Below are 19432 nucleotides of genomic sequence, written 5' to 3' on the forward strand. Positions count from 1 at the left end.
TCTAAAACACAGCACTGTACCAGCTACTAGGAGGAAAATTAACTCTATCCCAGCTGAAACCTGGACAGGCATTAAACAAAATTTTATATTAGCTAGGCCCTTTATGCTGAAATCTAGTAGAGAGGAAGAGATTGCAAGGGGAAATAATGCTGAAGGTATCAGTTTTCTCAGGTGCAGCAGGAAACCCAGCACTGCCAGGTTTGTCATCAAAGATTGACATTAAATTAAGATGGAGGAGCACAAGCAAACAGGCAACTAGGGAAATGGAATCTTTTGCTCAGGAATCCTACAAAGATGCAGCTCCTTCCAGATAGCTGATTTACTGAACATCTCAGCTCTAACAGATTAACTTTATGTAACATCAGGCTCTTGGATTCAGCATGACAACTTTTTCCTTCTGATTCTTGAAAAAATGAAATAATACTTCTATTTTCTCTACCAAAGTGAATTACTACCATCCAAGATACAGGAGGTAGAATCGTTATTTACTGTTCACCACAGCATTGATTTACTGATGCTGTGTTTTCACAAATGAGGGGTTTTCTTTCTGGCAGATTCAATCTTTGGAGAAGATTTTTAAAACAAACTATAAAAAAATTAAAACTACTGAATCACCCCTTAAAAAAAGTAGGAACTTCCTTCTTTGAATTCCCCAATTTATATCAGAAGGGTATCATAGTCATGTGAAAATTCTGGACTGCAGTTTAGCAAGTTAAAGTTAACCTGTTAAAAAGGATACAAATTACATATTTTCCCTCAGATTGCTGGATGGAGTCTTGAGTTATTTTGTTGCTGGTGTACTGATTGTTGTTGTTCCAGTGTGGGATGAAGGACACTTGGTCAAAGAATACATCTCTTGTGTTAATGACAACAGATGGTAAGATAAAAAGGAATGTATGTCCTTTTCCCTTTGCATTTTCTTAGGAACAGAAGGAAGCCTAAAGCAGGTTTACTTAATAGATTATGTTACTCAGAAGTGCAGCTTCACATGCCAGAATGCATAGACACACTATATGGGCATCTGCAGTAACTCAAAAAATTAATGCTGCTACTGAGAAAATTGCTTTACACACTAAACAAAAATTTAGACAGATCTTTCCTTCTTTTTTTCCTGCACCCACTAAGCTGCATTCCAAAATTTTCACATGCCTATGATACCCTACTGATATAACTTGCAGAATTTAGGAGAAGGAAGTTCCTATTTTTTTAATGGATGGTTTGGTAGTTTTTAATCTTTTTATAATTTGTTTTAAAAATCTTGAACATAGTAAGTAGTTTTTCCTTCAACCCTATATAATAACCAAAACTGTACAGCAGAAGTAAAAAAAAAAAAAAAAAAAAAAAACCCACTCCCAAAAGACAAAAACCTTTTTTTTTGGTAATTTTTAAAGAATTACTGATACATCTAAAATAGGAGTTTCAAGAGGTAAGGCTGATGGGAAGGTACATTGCCAACTGTTTTCTATGTGGTCATGGTCTATGAACAAGAATCATATTGTATTTTCTTGTTCCAAGCCATATGACCTGAGTGACAGTAATAGTGCTCAGTTTGACTCGTTGTCTTCCTTCATTAAAAGTATTCAAAGCATTCAGTTTGTGCTTTTTAAAACAGAAACCTTCTTTCTAATGAGAATGTCCTCTAGAGACAGTTTTAGTGGTTATTTTTAATTATTTTGGTGTTTCCTAGCCAAAACAGAAAACAATGCCATTTCATCTGGCTTTGTAGATAGGAGGTTTTGCTGTAAAATCCTTCTTGAGATAAATATGAAAATAGTTTGACTGATCTGAAAAGGAACTTTGTGTACCTCACCTCTGTGGTCCAGTAGTCTGAAAATTGTATCCAGTCTGACATAAGAAGTATTTTTTAATTTTGATTTAGAAAAATGGAAAAATAAAAGTTTCTACATTAGAAAATTGGGAGTTAAAAGTTGAAATAACCTTTGTAGGACATAAAATTCAGTTTCCTAAACCAGAACTGAGTGCATTGCAACTGAAATAGAATTTAAAGTAAAAGCTGAAATATAGCTTGCTGTCTCATTGAGATGACTATTGCCTTGTGATTGTGTGAACTCATTGCTTCAAATAGAGGATTAAGGAAGAAATATCTGGAAAACAAGCAAATACAATTTTGTCTCTTTGTCCTTCTAAAACATTTTTCTCTTTATGCCATGTTCCTGAATACACAGAATATTAGGAATAAATTTTAGTTATTGTTAGCAAAAGGAAGAATGTGACCAATGAATTATGAGAACAAAAGCATACCATACAGAGAAAATATTTCCTAAAGAATGAGACAAAGGACAAGTACAAAAATGCTGAACCAATTAAACTGGAAGGGAATGAAATCTACCTAAGCCCTCTGAAGTTTTTCTGTATGCATCAAACACACAAATTACACACTATTATAGTAGTAGATATATAAACTTTTTATCTCTTTACAGCAATGTACCTCCCAAATCCTTCTTTCTCTAGTTTGGGGTCAATATCCACTTCTATTTCCAGCTTTAAGAACAAGCAGAAGGGGTTCAGCATATTGTATTTGCAGATATTATTCATTTATTTGTATTCTACTTCATGTTTTTCTATGGAAAAAGGGTTAAGCCTTCTGATTTCTAATTTAGAAATCTAAAATCAGAAAAAGACTTATCAATCTGTCTATAGAACGAGAAAATACAAATAGCTTTTTAAACATGTGCATTGGGAATATATTCTAAAAATATAGGTCTAGCTTTTGAAAACGTTAAAAACTAAGGAAAAAATTAAGCAGTTACTGTGGAGCTTTCTGTTTATGGTATCATACTTTGAGTAAAACATGATGAAAATTTACAGTTACATATCTGACACACTTCAGTATTACACCTGCTTTTTAAAAGACAATTATAATTTGTATTGCTTCAGAGCTCAGGAATACATAAAGCTAGAGGGAATAACTATATATTATTTTGATTATAATTATTAAAATTACATAAGCTTTACCAGATCCACATACCAAAAGACACTCAAAACTATTTCTTCTTCAGTTCTATGAGAAATTTATGTGAAACTGTTCACTGTCAGACTAACTTTTTAGTAAAGGAATACAGATGTGTCTGAAATAGCAGGGTTTCACAGCATATCATATTGAAGAAGATAGCATAGTTTTAAAAAATACCCAACCAGAGGAATTGAATTTTCAAAAGTACCTGAATTATTTGGACTGTTAGATAGTATTTTCAAATTTGAGGAAAGCAGTTTGGTCGAGATAGTATTTTGTGTGTCTGACAGAGAATCCTAAGCTCATAAACCCACTTGCCCTGTTTCCTTTATAGCGAATGATGGCTGAGATAGTGCAGTACTTACACAGTGCCCAGTACCCCTTAGAGAAGTCAGGTGGATCTTGGGGATTAGTATTACATTTGCACTGAACTGTATGATTCAGTTCAGGATCATGAAGTAGAAAGCACTAGTATGGAAAAGGTCTTCCTGGTATTTACATTAATGAAAAGTTTTCTGGCAGACATCAGAAGGGGGCAACGAGTGAGCAAGCTTATCACACAGCATTTTTATTTCAGGAGTTAATTGATCCTGCCTTCTTAACCACAAGAATAAAAGAAAGAGGAATTTTAGTTATTGATATTATTACCTTTTATGACTTTGCTGCGTAAAAATTGTACCCCATTGCTACTATTCATAAAGTTTACTATATATGACCCATATTAAGAGTATGCAAAAAAAGAGCAGAACAAAAACTAAAATTACCCTTGCAATGCAGAAGAGACTAAGCAACTAGTTTCATCCTCAGTCTTGAGTGCTTCCCTGTCACAGCCCGCTTCCTTCTCCTGAGCTGCCAGCTGCAGCCTGGCTGTCACCCCCAGTCCTCCCAGCGAAAAGGGGTATGGTTTGTCAGGCAGTGACTACAGGTGGGGAGGTGGGAGTGCCACCCCCTCATAGAGGGGTTATTCCCAGAGATGAATCTACAGCAGGAGAGGCAGCAGTCACAAGGTCCCAGCACAGGGGTTAAACCAATGATACTCAGCTCAGGCCCAGCAAGGCTAAGCTCCTACACTGCCAGATCATCACACAGCCAGGGGCCTTATACAAGCAGTGACAAAACAATCACAGAATCACAGCATGGCTTGGGTTGGAAGGGACCTTAAATATCATCTATTTCCAAGCCCTCTGCCATGGGCAGGGACACTTTCCGCTCAACCAGGTTGCTCAAATCCCCATCCAACCTGGGTTTGAACCCTTCCAGGGAAGGGGAATCTACAGTTTCTCTGGGCAACCTGTGCCAGTGTCTCACCACCCTCACAGTGAGGAACTTCTTCCTTACATCTAATCTGAATCTACCCTCTTTCAGTTTAACATCATTACCCCTCGTCCTATCACTACAGTCCCTGAGAAAGAGTCATTCCATATCTTTCCTGTAGGTCCCCTTTAAGTACTGGAAGACCACTGGAAGTTCTCACTGGAGCCTTCTCTTCTCCAGGCTGAACAACTCTAACTCTCTCAGTGTGTCCTCAAAAGAGAGGAGCTCCAGCCTTTTGATCATCTTCATGTCCCTCCTCTGGACTGCTCGAGCAGGTTCCTTGCCATTCTTCTGGTGGGGATCCCAGAGCTGAACACAGTACTCCAGGTAGGGTCACATGAGAGGGGAATAGAGGGGGAAAATCACCTTCCTTGACCTGCTAGCCACACTTCTCTTGATGCAGTCCAGGATACTGTTGGCTTTCTATGCTGCACATTGCTGGGTCATGTTGAGCTTGTCATCAACCAACACCCCCAAGTTCTTCTCCACAAGGCTGCTCTCAATCCACTCATTGCCCAGCCAGTATTTATGCTTGGGATTGCCCCGACCCCTGTGCAAGATCTTGCAACCTGGCCTTGTTGAACTTCATGAGGCTTGCAAGGGTCCATCTCTCAAGCCTGTCAAGTTTCCTCTGGGTGGCATCCCTTCCCTCTAACATGTCAACTGCTCCACACAGCTTGGTGTCATTGGAAAACTTGCTGAGGGTGCACTCAATCCCACTGTCCAAGTCACTGACAAAGATGTTAAATAGCGCTGGTCCCAATACCAGCCCCTGTGAAATGCCACTCATCACCTCTCACCGTTTGGACATCGAGCCATTGACCCCCACTCTTCAAGTGCGACCATTGAGCCAATTCCTTATCCACTGAGTGGTCTGTACATCAAATCCATGTCTCTCCAATTTAGAGACAAGGATGTTTTCCAGGACACTCTCAAAAGCTTTGCACAAGTCCAGGTAGATGACGTCAGTTGCTCTTCCCTTATCCACCAATGTTGTAATCCCATCATAGAGGGCCACCAAATTTGCCATGCACAATTAGTGAGTCGTGTGGACCATCACCAATCAACTCTTTATTTTCCATGTCCTTTAGTATAGTTTCCAGGATAATCTGCTCCATCATCTTGCCATGCACAGAGGTGAGAATGTTTCAACGTAGTTTGCAGAAAGTTCTGTTCCATGATCCTCTCAGGCACAGAGGTGAAGCTGAATGGTGGTAGTTCCCAGGGTCCTCCTTTTTAACATTTTTTAAAATGGGCTTGATGTTTCCATTTTTCCAGACTCTGGGGTCTTTGCCTGACTGCCATGACTTTTCAGCTATGATGGAGAGAGGCTTGGAAACTACATCAGCCAATTCTCTCAGAACTCTGGGGTACATCTCATTGAGTCTCATGGATTTATATATGTTCAGGTTTCTCAGGTGGTCTCAAACCTGACCTTCTCCTAGGATTGGAAGGACTTCATTGCCCCAATCCCTGACATGAAGTTCAGAGTCTTGAGAGATGTGGGAAGAGAGATTAGCATTGAAAACTGAAGCAAAAAATTGTTGAATACCTCAGGCTTCTCTGTGTTGGTTTTCACCAGTTCTCCTGTCTTATTTATCACAGAGGTACATTTTCTTCAATCTTCTTTTGCTGGCCAACATACCCATAAAAGTCTTTCTTATTATTCTTTGCATCCCTTGCCAAATTCAGCTCTAAACGTGCCTTAGCTTTCCTTACCCCATCCCTACGTATCTAGGCAGCATGCCTTGCTCTTCCCAGGATATAATTCCCTGTGCCACTGCCCATGCATTTCCGTCTTGCACTTCAGTTTGTCCAGGAGGTCCTTGCTAAGCCATGCTGTTTTCCCGTCTTCCTTGACTGATTTCTTACATGTGGATGTCAAGAGTTGTTGTACTCTATGAAAAATGTAAAGAGCTGCCAGCTCTGTTCAGCTCTGTTGTCCCTGAAGGCAGTTTCCTAGGTGATCCCATCTTCTAATTCCTTAAACAACTGGAATCTCCCAAAACTCAGGGTCTTGACTTTACTCATCAGCTGGCCCATATCCCTCAAGATTGTAAATTCCATCAGGGCATGAGCACTGCAGCCCAAGCTGTCACCTATCTTGATCTCTCTAATTAGTTAATCAATGTCACATTTGATTGGTTATGAATAGAGAGCTCTAGGAAGAAAGTAGAGAAGGAATAAAGGAAATGAGGGTAAAGGGATGTTCAGATGAATTTAGGGGAGAGGAGGAGAACACGTGGGAATGACATATGAGAGTAGAGAAGTAGTAACACTAGAAGAGCATTAGAGATAAACTCATAATGGCTTTTGCAGGTGAAAGCTGGTGGACTATGTAAGATGGGTCTGAGGAAAGAAGAGGTCATTAAGCTTTCATAAAATACAAGAGATGTTTGTGAAAGGGAAGAGGAGAGAAGAAAAAGAATATTTGAAGCCTGCTTGGTGACTGGAAGTGTATGTTTTTGGAGTGTTGTGGTGTGTGTTAGTGCTCTAAATTAAAGCTGTGCATGTATTGAAAGCAGACTCTCATTTTACTACTTCAGATGGTCCAATAGTCTCTAGCTTACTAGGATTAAAATCACCACTGAGTGTTGTGGTTTTTCAGGCTGTTGGTTGATTTGATTGAATGCACAAGACAGCATAAACTTTTACTGTAGAATGCGTCGTTGTTGTGTGTATTGTATAGCTAAGAGGCTGACCTAAGCTTCACTGAATATCTTGCCATTTCTTATAGAGACTCTGTCAAATACAGAGTCAGTTGAATAATGGGCACAGTGTATTGAGGGTTCAGTTTAGGTTTCCTGTTGCTTTGGCTGAACCACTAAGGAAAAAACAGTTCTGCTGCATCTTGAATATTATATTTTTTTTTTCCTGTAGAAACAACTATATCTGTGGCAAAGGCGAGTACTTTGTCTAATATTTCCTGAAAATTTGGTACAAAATATAGAGGACTGAAAAGACTGGTTTCCTCTATTTTTCTGCTGTAAGATGTCTGAAAGCAAAAAATGGCTCCTTCTGAAATTTGTTCTGCTCTGGTATAATTATCTGTATTACTGCTTTTGTCAAGCTTTGGCATTTTTCCAGAGCTTCTAGCTAAGCTAGAACGAAAGAAGCCCACCAATGGGATTTTCTAATCAACAGAAAGTCACTTCAGAACTTAACTTTCAGAGTAGGTTGCTGTTCTGGTTGGCATGCTGAAAAAATGGCTTTGGCTCAGGGCGGTTCTTGCCAATGTGTGTAAATAACTGATGGAAGGGAGTGAAAAAGATAAAAGGGAGACCCTTTTCAGTGGTATCCAGTGACAGGACAAGAAGTAGTGGGCAAAAGCTGAAATACATCAAATTTCACTTTAAGATAAGAAAACACTTTTTTTAATGTAAGGGGGGTCAAGCACTGGAACAGGTTGCTGAGAGAGGTTGTGGAGTTTCCACCTTCATATACATTCAAAACCAGACTGGATGCAGACATGAGAAACCTCCAGTTGATCCTGTTTTCAACAGGGAGGACTAGATGATCCTCAGAGACTTTTTCCAACATCAACCACCCAGGGATTCTTAAGACTCTTCATGTTATTTGATTCCTTAGAACCTATAAACTAGAACGTAAAACAGGTGATAGTATATTTTATTACAATGTGAGAAATAAGAAGGGAGTTTTCAGGCAGGTGAGAGCCAAATAATTTAATACTTGACATCAATAATATTTTTTTCTGGGTACCATTCATGAATATAGCTTGCAATTTTTAACTTTGACACTAATGTTAAACAGGTAGTAAAATACAAAATCACAGATATAACTTATGTTGTATATTTTTGTTACTCCTTTTATTTGTGTCTGTATGGAAAGCTCTTAAATGGACAGATGTACAGACAGTCAACAGATAATACTTATAAAAGTTAAACTGTGTGCGTTGGAGGAGTTCTATGCATGTCACAATCAAAGCACCTTATGAGGTTTGTATTATTAAAATGAATAATTTAAAGAAAAGATTCGTGCATTATTTGATTTTGTAATATCAATGGAAGTATCTGGTTTTGGTTATTTAAAGAAAATATTTATATGGATTCTGGAGGAAGGGCAATTATTTAAAATCAAGAATTTTTACCTCTACCTAAATCTTCTGTTTCTCCCATTACATGTGTTAGTGCATGCTTCCTTACTAGTGTATTCTTCCTCTTTTTAAAGATGTTATAAATTATTCTGTTTAATAGAAGCTTTAATTATTTAAAATTCCAATATCATTTCAACAGTCTGACAGATTATTTTCAACAAAAAAATAAACATTTTGCTCTTTTTTCTTTTTCCAGAAGATTTCTCACAGCTGATTCTAATATATAGAACAGAGTCAGATATGACTATTCCTGATGTTTCTGATGAGTTATCTTCTCATTGTTCTTCATAAAAGTTACAAAAAAAATTATGAGATTAAGGTGTGAAAGGATAAGAAGCTGTTTGTTGTATTGTGTAATAGAAATCAAATATTTTCCTAGTTGACTTGGAAATAGATGATATACCATATTTAGGGATTTAATTTTTGTAATTTTGTATTTTTTTTATGAATGCCAAAATTCTTTTAAGAAAGATCATGTATAAACTTTAACTACAGAATTTAAAACTATGTGTGATTTAAAGATAGTGATTTTGTTTGTTCTTAAGAGAAAATTTCTTTAATTTTATGAGTTTAACAATGATAAAATTTTCAGATACATAAAGTAACTTACATGTATAAATGTGTCTTTTATATTTTTTTTTTAGCTTTATGTAAATTTTAGACTAAATATATCTTCTAGACTTACACAGTTTCTTAAAAAATTCTGAATATATTCCTAGAGAATATAGTGGAAAATTTATTGGCAATAGCAAACTTTTATGCTTAATGATATTTGATTAATATGTTTGATTAATATGATAGTTTACAAATATGTAACTTGCATTTTTAGATTACTCTTATAAAAATTCACATTATTTAAACACCAAATTTTGGCAAATAAGTTCAAAAAGTTTATATTATTTCTAAATGCTTTAGGAATAAACAAAAAATTGCATACCGAACATCTGCCATATTTACATTTTCCTCTTTAGAAGGTATATGAAACCTTAATTGTATTTTGCTAGTGCTATTAGAACTTTTTTCTTGAGTTTATAAGTTGGAAAAAAAACAGAAAAGTTGAGCAATTACTTTTTTCACCTCAGGATCCTAGAAGTCCTCTTGATTTTTCTAATGTAGTGAATTAAATAATCGTTTTGAAAAAGACAGTTTGTTTGAGCTTTTGCCTTTTGATCCGATACTGTATCTGATATTCTTGTAAATTAGCTTAATTGATAATCCACAGTTACAAAAACTCTGATGAATATTTTGTATTTTTTTATACTCCTAACACCTCATTGCCTTGGTTAAATAACAGTTCTCTTTCACACAGAATGTCCTAACTCTTACAACTGGGTCTCAGCATACATTCCTATGTGTTTTTTCACCTTTAATGTGGGCATCAGCAACTTCTTAATAATATTGATAGGAGTGCAATTAAACTGTTATTAATTGTCTCTTTTGCATTAATATTGTCCTTTGCATCTCAGTTGGTAGCTGGCATGAAGCCAGAGCAGGACTGGCTAGCTGTGTAATGCAGCTAACTGCTATTTTTCAGTGATCTCCATTTGACATAATGTTTCCTGTTGCCATAAAGAATAGTTTTGATAACTCAAAGGCAGTTATGAAACTCATTAGGGAAGAGAACAGAACATGTTTTATGTTAGCTCCTCTGCTTGTCAGTTAAACCCAAAACAGTTGGACCTGAACCCCATTCTGTTAGTATGAAGTGAAAGGCTCTCCATTTAATGAGCTTTCCAAGCTATAAATGGAGCATAGACAAGGTGCTACATGCCACTTTGTAGTAGTTAATTGGTAGTAACTTATTAATAACTTCATAAATGAAGTTAAGAAAAAAAATTAGCAGCTGTAAAAAAAAAAGAAAACATCTAAAATACTTGTTCTGATCTATGGGACAGTGTTCTACTATGTGCAGTGTAAGTGATTTGGAGATACTTAATTTGTAATAATTTTGCTCGTACTTTCATAGATTGATGTAGTGGTTTGAGCCGGGTTAATAGCCAACCACCACAGATGGTCACGACCAAAAGGCAGACTCGTTAGGGGAAGCACAAAAGCCATACATTTATTACAGATACTAACACCACGTAACACAGTAGGACAGTGAGAAACATTGCCACATCTTGAGACCACCTTCCCCCCACCCCTCCCTTCTTCCCAGGCTCAGTTCTGCTCCCGATATCTCTACCTCCTCCCCACAGTGGCGCAGGGGCAGGGAATGGGGGGTGCAGTCAACTCTGCTGCTTCTTCCATCTTCGGTGGGGGAAGCTCTGGAACTTGTACCCACTGCTCCATCGTGGTCCCCCTCTCCCAGAAGACAGCCCTCCACAGGATTCTCTCTCCCATGGCTGCGGCCCTTCCCAAGCTGCTCCGGCGTGGGACTCCCCTGCATGCTGCAATCTTCCCAGCGCTGAATTACAGCAGCGGGGCTGCCTTTTCCCATGAGACCCCGGCCTTCTTCGGGCACAGCACTTTGCTCATCCAGGTGAAAACAAACACAGGCCAAAAATCTGTGTCTGTTCCACTGTAGGTCTTCATGGGTGGCGGGGGGGGGGCTGCCCTGCCGTCTCACCAGAGGATACAGGGGGGTCTCTGCTCCAGTGCACCTTTCCCCCCCCCCCCTTCCTCTGTTCCTCCACTGACCTTGGCGTCCACGCAGCTGCAGCAACTCCTCCTCACAAGTCCAACTGCTCGTCACCATGTACCTTCTTAAATACATCATCGCAGAGGCGCAGCTGATTGGCTCAGTTTCCAAACAGAGTTGGAGCTGACTTGGAGCTGGGGGAGCTTCAAGAAGCTTTTCACAGGGGGATGCACCTGCAGCCCCCTCCTCTGCCACCAAACAAAAAAGACCCCCACCACTCACTCAACCCAGGACAATTGACTAAGGAGAAAATTAAACAAAGTGCTGAGTAGTGGGTGCACTGTTATTCAGTGTTTATCGGTGGATATTGCCTTCAGATACCAAATTGCTACTACCATGTATAGCAAAAGCAGATAGGTTTGTTGTGCATAAATGCAGAGTAACAAAACATGTTTATATGTAACCGTATTTCCAAAAATGTATTTTGGGTTCTATAACTGATAAATGAGTCCTGAAATGTGATTTTTTTCTCATAATTACTGTAGGAATGTCTGAATGCCTTTTGATAGTTGCAACTATTTTTCTTCCCATGAAAAACATACAGTAACCTGATTTCTGAATACTTTTTGCTAAAATACTCAGGACTTTCAAATTATAAAGCTCCTTAGTAATGCCCATTTCATTTCATGTGACATGGAAATTATACCCCACAAACTAATCACACGGTACAATAAAAATTCCAAAGAAAACAATGTTTGCTTTAAAGGGGCCAAGTTTATCTGTTGTGTGGCAAGCAATACCAGTGTCTTATAGAACAGAACTACCTAATTGATTCTGTATTGAATTACCTGTTTATTAAGAACAGTTCCTGTTATCAAATTAGAATTATGAAGTTATATTTGAATGGCTTAAAGCCCCAAATCAATATGAATCAAAACAGGTAAGAGGTGCTATAGTTAATATTTCATATTGTCTCTTGTCCTGCAAAAAAGTTGCAAATATATGTTGAATTACTTCTATCTTCAGTGAAGGTAATGAGAATGTATGTATGCCTTTTAAAGCTCATAGATCCTTCTTTTATTGCAGCTAATGAGGAAATTTTTTCTACAAACTTTGAAATCATTAGTAAATTGTTTTCTTTGAATTTTTAAAATCTTATCAGCATATTCATGTTGTAAATAAAAGCAAATATTTATATAATTCATGAAGATAGATTCTTTATAATCAGATATAATGTAGATTTTTGTCCAAGTTTTATTTTCTGTGTTGTCTGTAGCAGATCTTCACAAAAGCACACACACAAAAAAAGAACATCATGACAAGATTATTCTTCTAACCAGTTATAGTACCTTTGACCTCCTACTTGCTTTCTTAAAAGTGTACTGAATGCTACCCCATTCATTTCATCCCAAACGCTAAAGTACCTACTTAGTAGTTCCATGCATACGACACGATGTCTTTCTAATCCTATATATTAAAGAAATTTACATTTCAGATTTGATAATTTGTGGTGGTGTTTCAGTTTAACGAAGATCCACAAATGATTCTGTCAGCATTAACTAAACAACATGGTTCTCCAAGTGGATAAATCCTGTGATTTAGAAGAAGTCATTTGGCATTTGTTAAAACACATTGTGGGAGTAAAACCTAAATATAACTTTTATTCTTAGTGCAGTCTGATACAATTGGCAGAAAAAAAGCTATGAACAGAAAAGATTCTTGACTTTTCTTTTTTATTTTTTTTTTTTAAATAGAAATAGTTGGAACTGGTTGGGCTAAGTTACTGATTTTCATTCTGCCACCACATCAACTTTTTTTTTTTTAGATGCACGTGTACAGCAGGGTGGACAGGGCCAGACTGCAGTGAAGATGTAAATGAATGTGATTCTGAACCATGCTTGAATGGAGCCACCTGTTATGAATCTGTTAAGCAGGGACAGTTTGTATGCATTTGTCCTCCATTTTATACTGGTGACTTCTGCCATCAGCGCTTCAGTCCCTGTGAGCTGCCTTACAATCCATGCATAAACAATTCAACCTGCTTGGCACAAGTCGATGGAAATCCAATCTGTATTTGCAAAACAGGTAAGAGCTGTTATAGTTAATCTTTTCCATTGCCTGTTGTGCTGCAGAGAAATTGCAAATGTGTTGAATTTAATGCTATCTTCAGTGAAAGTAACATTGTATACCTTTCAAAGCATATAAAATCTTCATGAAGTACAGCAGGTCTATCAGTTATGTTAAAAGACTTGTAAAATAGCTGTCAGTTTACCGACTAGTAATTTCTTATATTACAATACTTATTAAATATATGGCTGCTTAGATACCAGCACTTAGAATTACTGAGTCAGTTTATAACAACATAGAGATTGACATGCACCCAGACAGGAGAGCTGACAGAATAAATTGATAAAACAAACAGGCAGAAATAGACAAAATGTATGCAAATTGTTAAAAGTACGAAAATTGGGGCAAGTTGGAAATGGTTCCTTTTCCTGCTGAGCTTTCAGGAAGGCCTGGCACATCAGGGGAATAATCTTCCCCTGCCTAATGGATAGAGCGATTGCTCCCCATATGCACAACAAGAAAAATCACAACAGGTGCTGACAGCTTTCCTGGGCCGTGGCTTAAAAGACATGATCTCTCCCTTGATGTGTAAGAACTGCTAAGGCAGAACGGAGCAACAGTTTAACTGTGCAGAACATTACTATGCAATTCTGCATAGGAATTGAAGAATACATTAACTAATTAAAACTGCAGCAAACATTTAAGTAGGGAGAGTACAATTACTGAATTTGGAATTTAGGCAGAATTTTGAAGTCATCACTCTTATACCTATAAATAGTAGGGATGTAGGGGATGTCCTAGAGACCAAGGCAAGCAAATATAGTAATTGCAGTGTTACACCACAATAGTATTACTCATTGTTTACTGAGCTGCTAAGATATGGAGATAATATGTACAAATCAGCAGTATTTATATATTGTTTTTTTTTTTACTGTTAAGGTAAAGGTTACCACAAGTTGCTTAACTTAAAAAAAAAAAAAAAAAAAAAAAAAAAAAAAAAGTCACTGAAGAGGTATTCAAGTTGCTTATTGAAGCAGCTTTTAGAAAAGCTACTTTTTAAAAGCAGCTTCTGATACAATGTATCGAAAACTTTTTCAGAAATTATCTATAGAGAGCCATGTAGTTCAAGTCTTTTCTTATCACTACTCAGAAAAACTTTCCTTTCAAAACCTTTTTTTCTACACAGTTTCTCAAGAATCCAACAAACCTGCAGCCAGGATTCTCAGGGAACTTTGACAGAATCTTCAAGGTTTCTTGAAACTTGTAGCCAGGAATCTTTGGGGAAATAGCAGGAGAGTTATATGAACCAGTAATACTTATTGCTAACAAACCTTGGAAAGTGGAAAATATTTCAATATTGAAAGATGTTAAAAGGCAAATTGAGTTCATCACTCATGCTAGGAAAATGAAATCATTTATTCAGGACTCTTACCAAAAAATGGAGAGACAGTAAAATACAGGAATTTAATTGAAAGCAGTTTATGGAAATACATTACTGCAGTTGTTGTCTTTTCTTTATTCTCCTGTTTTTGTCTGCCATGTGACTCCCTTTCTGTCCCAATTAATTTGTCATGATTTCAAGTCAGATCACAAAGGGCAATCACACTGATATAGCTATATTACTCCAAGATACCTGACTTAGTACAAATGGCATGTTGTTTAATCAGCTTGCCAATAGTTAAGTCAGTCATTAGAAGGCATGAACCTAGTTTAGCAAGAGTTGTAAATTGTAGCTGTGCTTACAAAATTCTAGATTGTTTTTAGAAAACCATGTCTGAGATGGGAACAATAGGACCACAGACCATGCTATTGACTGTGGTATTACTTTAGAAGAAAAAGAGAGTATCTACTGACTACAGAGACCTGGGATTGGGGTGCCATACTAGGGCAGAGAAGACAAAAGCTGATGGAGTAGATATGGACACAATTAAACTTGATGTAATGTGTTAGCCTAGGACAGAATTATTACAGCAAATTGGTAGGGAGATAATTCAGTCATGATTAGTAACAGTATAAAGTGAAGCTATGTATCTTTGTTCTTGTATGTATGTTAGGGAGTTACAGTTGTCTGGTCTTGCTTTAAAGGTTTTTAGAAATCTATAATATAAATTTAAAACTGCATTTTGAGATGTTTCTTGTAGTTGTAGAGGTTGGCTTCCTGCAAGGAGCTAGATTATAACATTCATAATGCAAAACTGGGCTATCACATTGTAGATTATAGAACAGTGATAGACCATAAGTTTAAGTTGTAACACAAGCAGGTTAAACAGGTTAAAAATATTGCGATCTCCACAATTGTGTGCTGGTATATTCATGGTTGCAAGAATGTTGTGGTGTAGGCCATTATTGCAAGTATTACGAATCACTACATTAGAACAAGTTTCCCAAGAAGTGTACATAAAACACCTCTTCTTATATATGTTGCCAGTAATTGATAAGCAGGGATTTAAACAAGGCAATTGGGAGATGGTGGCTTTTTGAGCTACTATGCATATATCTAATATCAAATCCTGCCGTTAGGTTCTCCTGAAATGTTACATACTAAATGCAAGTGAAACAGAGGAGGAAAGGACGATTTAGAGCAAATAATAAAATGTCTTATTGCTTAACTTATCAACATGTTTTTATGTTCTTAAAGATTTCCATTCTTGAAATTAACTTTAATAACAGAAATTAAAATTTAGTGTAACAGAAGAAAAAGGTGGGAAACATGAACAAAGCTATAGAATATAAATAATGTTAAAATATTTGTAGCTGTGCCTGAGCAGCTGTTCATAAATTCCCTAGAAGGTCTACATGCAGATGATGCAAAGAGCAATTTAACTGCATACGTAAGTAAACTAGAGGGTAAAAAAATAAGAGGATGAACATTAGACCATGATGTTCTAGATAATGTCAAGCACAAAAGTATTAGTTATTAAAGGCAAGCCAAAGGGAAGACAGAAGAGTTTGGTAAAAATAGGGCAGCTTTCTGGGAATAATTCTGTTCCAAGAAAAAACAAGTTACTGAAAAATATATATTCAAAATGAAGGAAAACTATAAAAAGGTACGCAACTACAGAGTGCAAGATAAGCTCTCTGGCTAGGATTGTTGAACAACAACAGGCCTACTTAATGATGAAATAGGAGACAAAATATAACAGTTATCATGGAGAAATATGAAACCTGGGGTAATATAAGCACACAAATATTACAGAAAATTAACAAGTTAAAAAAATAATTTGCCAAAATAAACCATGAGTCAGAAAACATCTAGTGTTTTCTAATAATACTTTTTTTTTAAAAGTGATATATTCTTCTGTGAGAATTACTAGTAGACATATCTAGGAGTTGAAGCAAGGCAAGGTTAGTAGGAACAGCAGATATAGTTGTTACTGTCATTAAGACAGGAAGGGAAGGACAAGGAATTCAGACAGGTTTTAGAAAAAGTGCTTCTTATAATAGAAGGTAGAAATTAATCTCTTTCTTCAAAATTAGATGTAGATCTTCCTTCATTAGTCCAAATAGTATCCTTAGCTCTGGATGTTTCTGCAGTCTTCTTAATACAATAGAAGAAATATTCTGCTTGCTTTTAATTTGTGATGGGAAAATTCTCATTAAAAATATGTAAATACATTATATATCATGCATATATATATATAGGAAGAGAGAGAAAAAGTGTTCATACCAAAGCTTTACCTACCCCATTCAAAAATATGTGTTATTTGGTCAGCATTTGTTTAGATCAATAGCATTTTAATAAGCTAGGAAAATCAAAAGGAAAATTAAATCAAGGAAATAATGTATTTATTATTGAAACAAATACGCCAGCAAGTCTGGATTAATTTGACCAGATGTGGCTGTCCACAGTATTACACTAAGGTGTTATATGTACAGGTATACGCAGTATACATTGAGGATGTCCCCCCTGTGCTCCATTCACAGTCAATGAAGAGAAAGACGCAGTTTTCTGAGGTAATTCGTTTCATCCAAAGGCAGGTATACAAAGTCAAATGGCTAATGCTATAGAAATATTTATGTCACTCTGACTATATAGACAGTTTAGGACAACTTGTTCAGATGGTAGATGGGCTGAATTTCTTACCAATTGTCTGGATTATTATTTTTGTAGAGTTTTTTTATTTACAGATTTCTGGGAAGCACATAGTTTTAGAGAGGAGTAAAACAAAAGAATGGAGAGCAGTGATTTGTGTCCTTATATCACACAAGTAGTCAAAAGATTTGTCATCTTATTTGTGCTCATTGTATCTGTAAAGATATAAAGCTAGAAGCTGAGGAGTTGGTTTATGTAAGAGAAATTGCATGGTCATAAGGTTGCAACCACTGGTTTTAGGGTGTAGGGAAATTACATATCTTGTTCCAGGGAAAGGTGTCAGTGAGACCTAAGGAGAGTACTGTGTCATCTCTAAGGACTTTGTATTGAAATTAACTATCCTATTTTTTTATGTCAGTAACACTTTCCCATGACAACTTTCTTAATACCCTTTGTCCTAGAATGTTAATGATTATTTTTATTTGGTCTATAGCATCTTGCAGCTAGACGTTTGGGTTGAGAAAAAATATTTTTCAGCCTGTGCCTCAAATAAGACTAAATGATAATTACCATAATGCAAAAAACTTATCAAGCAGAACGAAGAAGTAGATGATAAAGAACAGAAATTATATAAATTGGAGAATGTCATTGTCAGATTTCTGAGCTCTTCAGTGTCAGTTTGTTTTTCAGACACATGTGTATATAATTCATAATGGGAATTAGCTTTTTTTACCATGTCTAACATTTCATACGCCTTTGATTTTGATATGTGTACCTACCTATGTTATACTGAATAACCCAACTATCTATACTAATGATTATGGAACTATTGTGATGTCTATGCTGCTTGCAAACATGGGTTCATAAATGGTTTGCAGTAAGGAGAGAAATATAATCCATGATTATATGATGAGTAAAACAATAGATATCTTATGGGGAAGGAATCCTGTTAGTCCTATGTTACCTACAGATGTAAATTCTGTAATATTTTTAGTCCTCATATTATTCAAGTCACTTTCATTCTACCTGAACTGTTAAAAAATAACAGAAATAAAAGTAAATTATCTAACACAAGGAATTGCAATAATTTTCAATTGTTTTTCATCTCTGTTAATTTATGAGTCTTTAAATTACTGCTCCTATGAAAACTGTTAAAATCTGAGATACATTTCACTTCCTAAAAAAACCTTACACATTTTCCTTAAAATTACAAACAAATGTTTTAAATGAAGTACTGTCTCCTATGATGTTAAAAAAATGTAGAAAGGTGGTAATACCAATGGGATACGGTTTGCATCTTCAGTTTCTCTAATATGGCAGGAAAAATAGTGTAAGATGCTTAACAAAAAATACCCATTTGTCAGACTTTATAATGACATTTGTTAAGTTTGTATATCAACCAACTAAGAAAAAAAAAAGCTACTTGTTTCTTGAATTCAATATTGGCAATTTTGAACAAGTATCTAATAGAATTCTGTATTCACAAGTGACAATGTGTGTCATTTGCTGTTTTTCATTGATGCATCTTTTAATTTAGAAGTTCAGAATGCTTTGAACTAAATTCAGAAATCTTCCAGTTTTTCTATGTAAAAAGACCTAAGGTCAAAATTTGTATTTTTAATGTCACTCAGGTTTGACATGTAGAAAAGGTAACTTGTAAAGTCTATGGTTGGAGAGCTACATCAAATCATTTACATGTGCTATTGATTTACAGTTTGGATCTTAAGTTTGACTGGAAGTAAGAAAAGTAGTAAGTAGTTGCATTTAAATGTGCATATTACTTACCTACACATAGTACTAAATATTGCTGCAATAACGCTACATTACGGAACCATGCCTATTTTAAGGCTTTCCAGAATTGAAGCACTTTACAAAATAGTTTATTTAAAATAAAAATTATTCTGTTTTATAATACAAAGAAATTAATTGTATTCACCTTGTAAACTACAAACTAATTTTGTAGGCTGCATTAAGTTAATGGTTTTTTACATACGGCAAATTTATTTGCAATTGAAAATACTTGTTTCAGTAGTACAGATGACATTAAACATTTTAAGTCAGTTTCCCTCCATTGACTTTGGTTTCTTTCCTCTTGCAACACATTAAATAATTTAGAAACATGTCTACATTACTGTAAAAATTGCAGGCATACATTAATTTTAGTTTAACTGTCCCAGAAGATCACAGCTATGTGTTGTAGCAGTTGTAGCTTATAAAAAATAATCTAAAATGTGCTTGACTATAATCTAAAATACAATAATAAAATGATGTGAGTCCTGCAGATTAGACCCATGAGGTGTCTCATAGCTTCAACAAGCACTATGTAAATAAACCAACAAGGTAATTATT

General features: G+C 36.0%; 1 protein-coding gene across 1 annotated transcript in view; it reads left to right on the top strand.

Annotated features, from left to right (window-relative positions):
• Positions 1-19432, top strand: part of EYS (eyes shut homolog) — a 1055438-nt gene that overhangs the window by 483134 nt on the left and 552872 nt on the right. The window contains exon 24 of the mRNA XM_033002767.2: positions 12809-13068. Coding sequence (XP_032858658.1) covers positions 12809-13068 — 260 coding nt within the window. The remainder of the gene's footprint in view (positions 1-12808; positions 13069-19432) is intronic.

The sequence above is a fragment of the Tyto alba genome, unplaced genomic scaffold (genome assembly GCF_018691265.1).
Source record: "Tyto alba isolate M040663 unplaced genomic scaffold, T.alba_DEE_v4.0 Super-Scaffold_40, whole genome shotgun sequence".
Classification (NCBI taxonomy): Eukaryota; Metazoa; Chordata; class Aves; order Strigiformes; family Tytonidae; genus Tyto; species Tyto alba.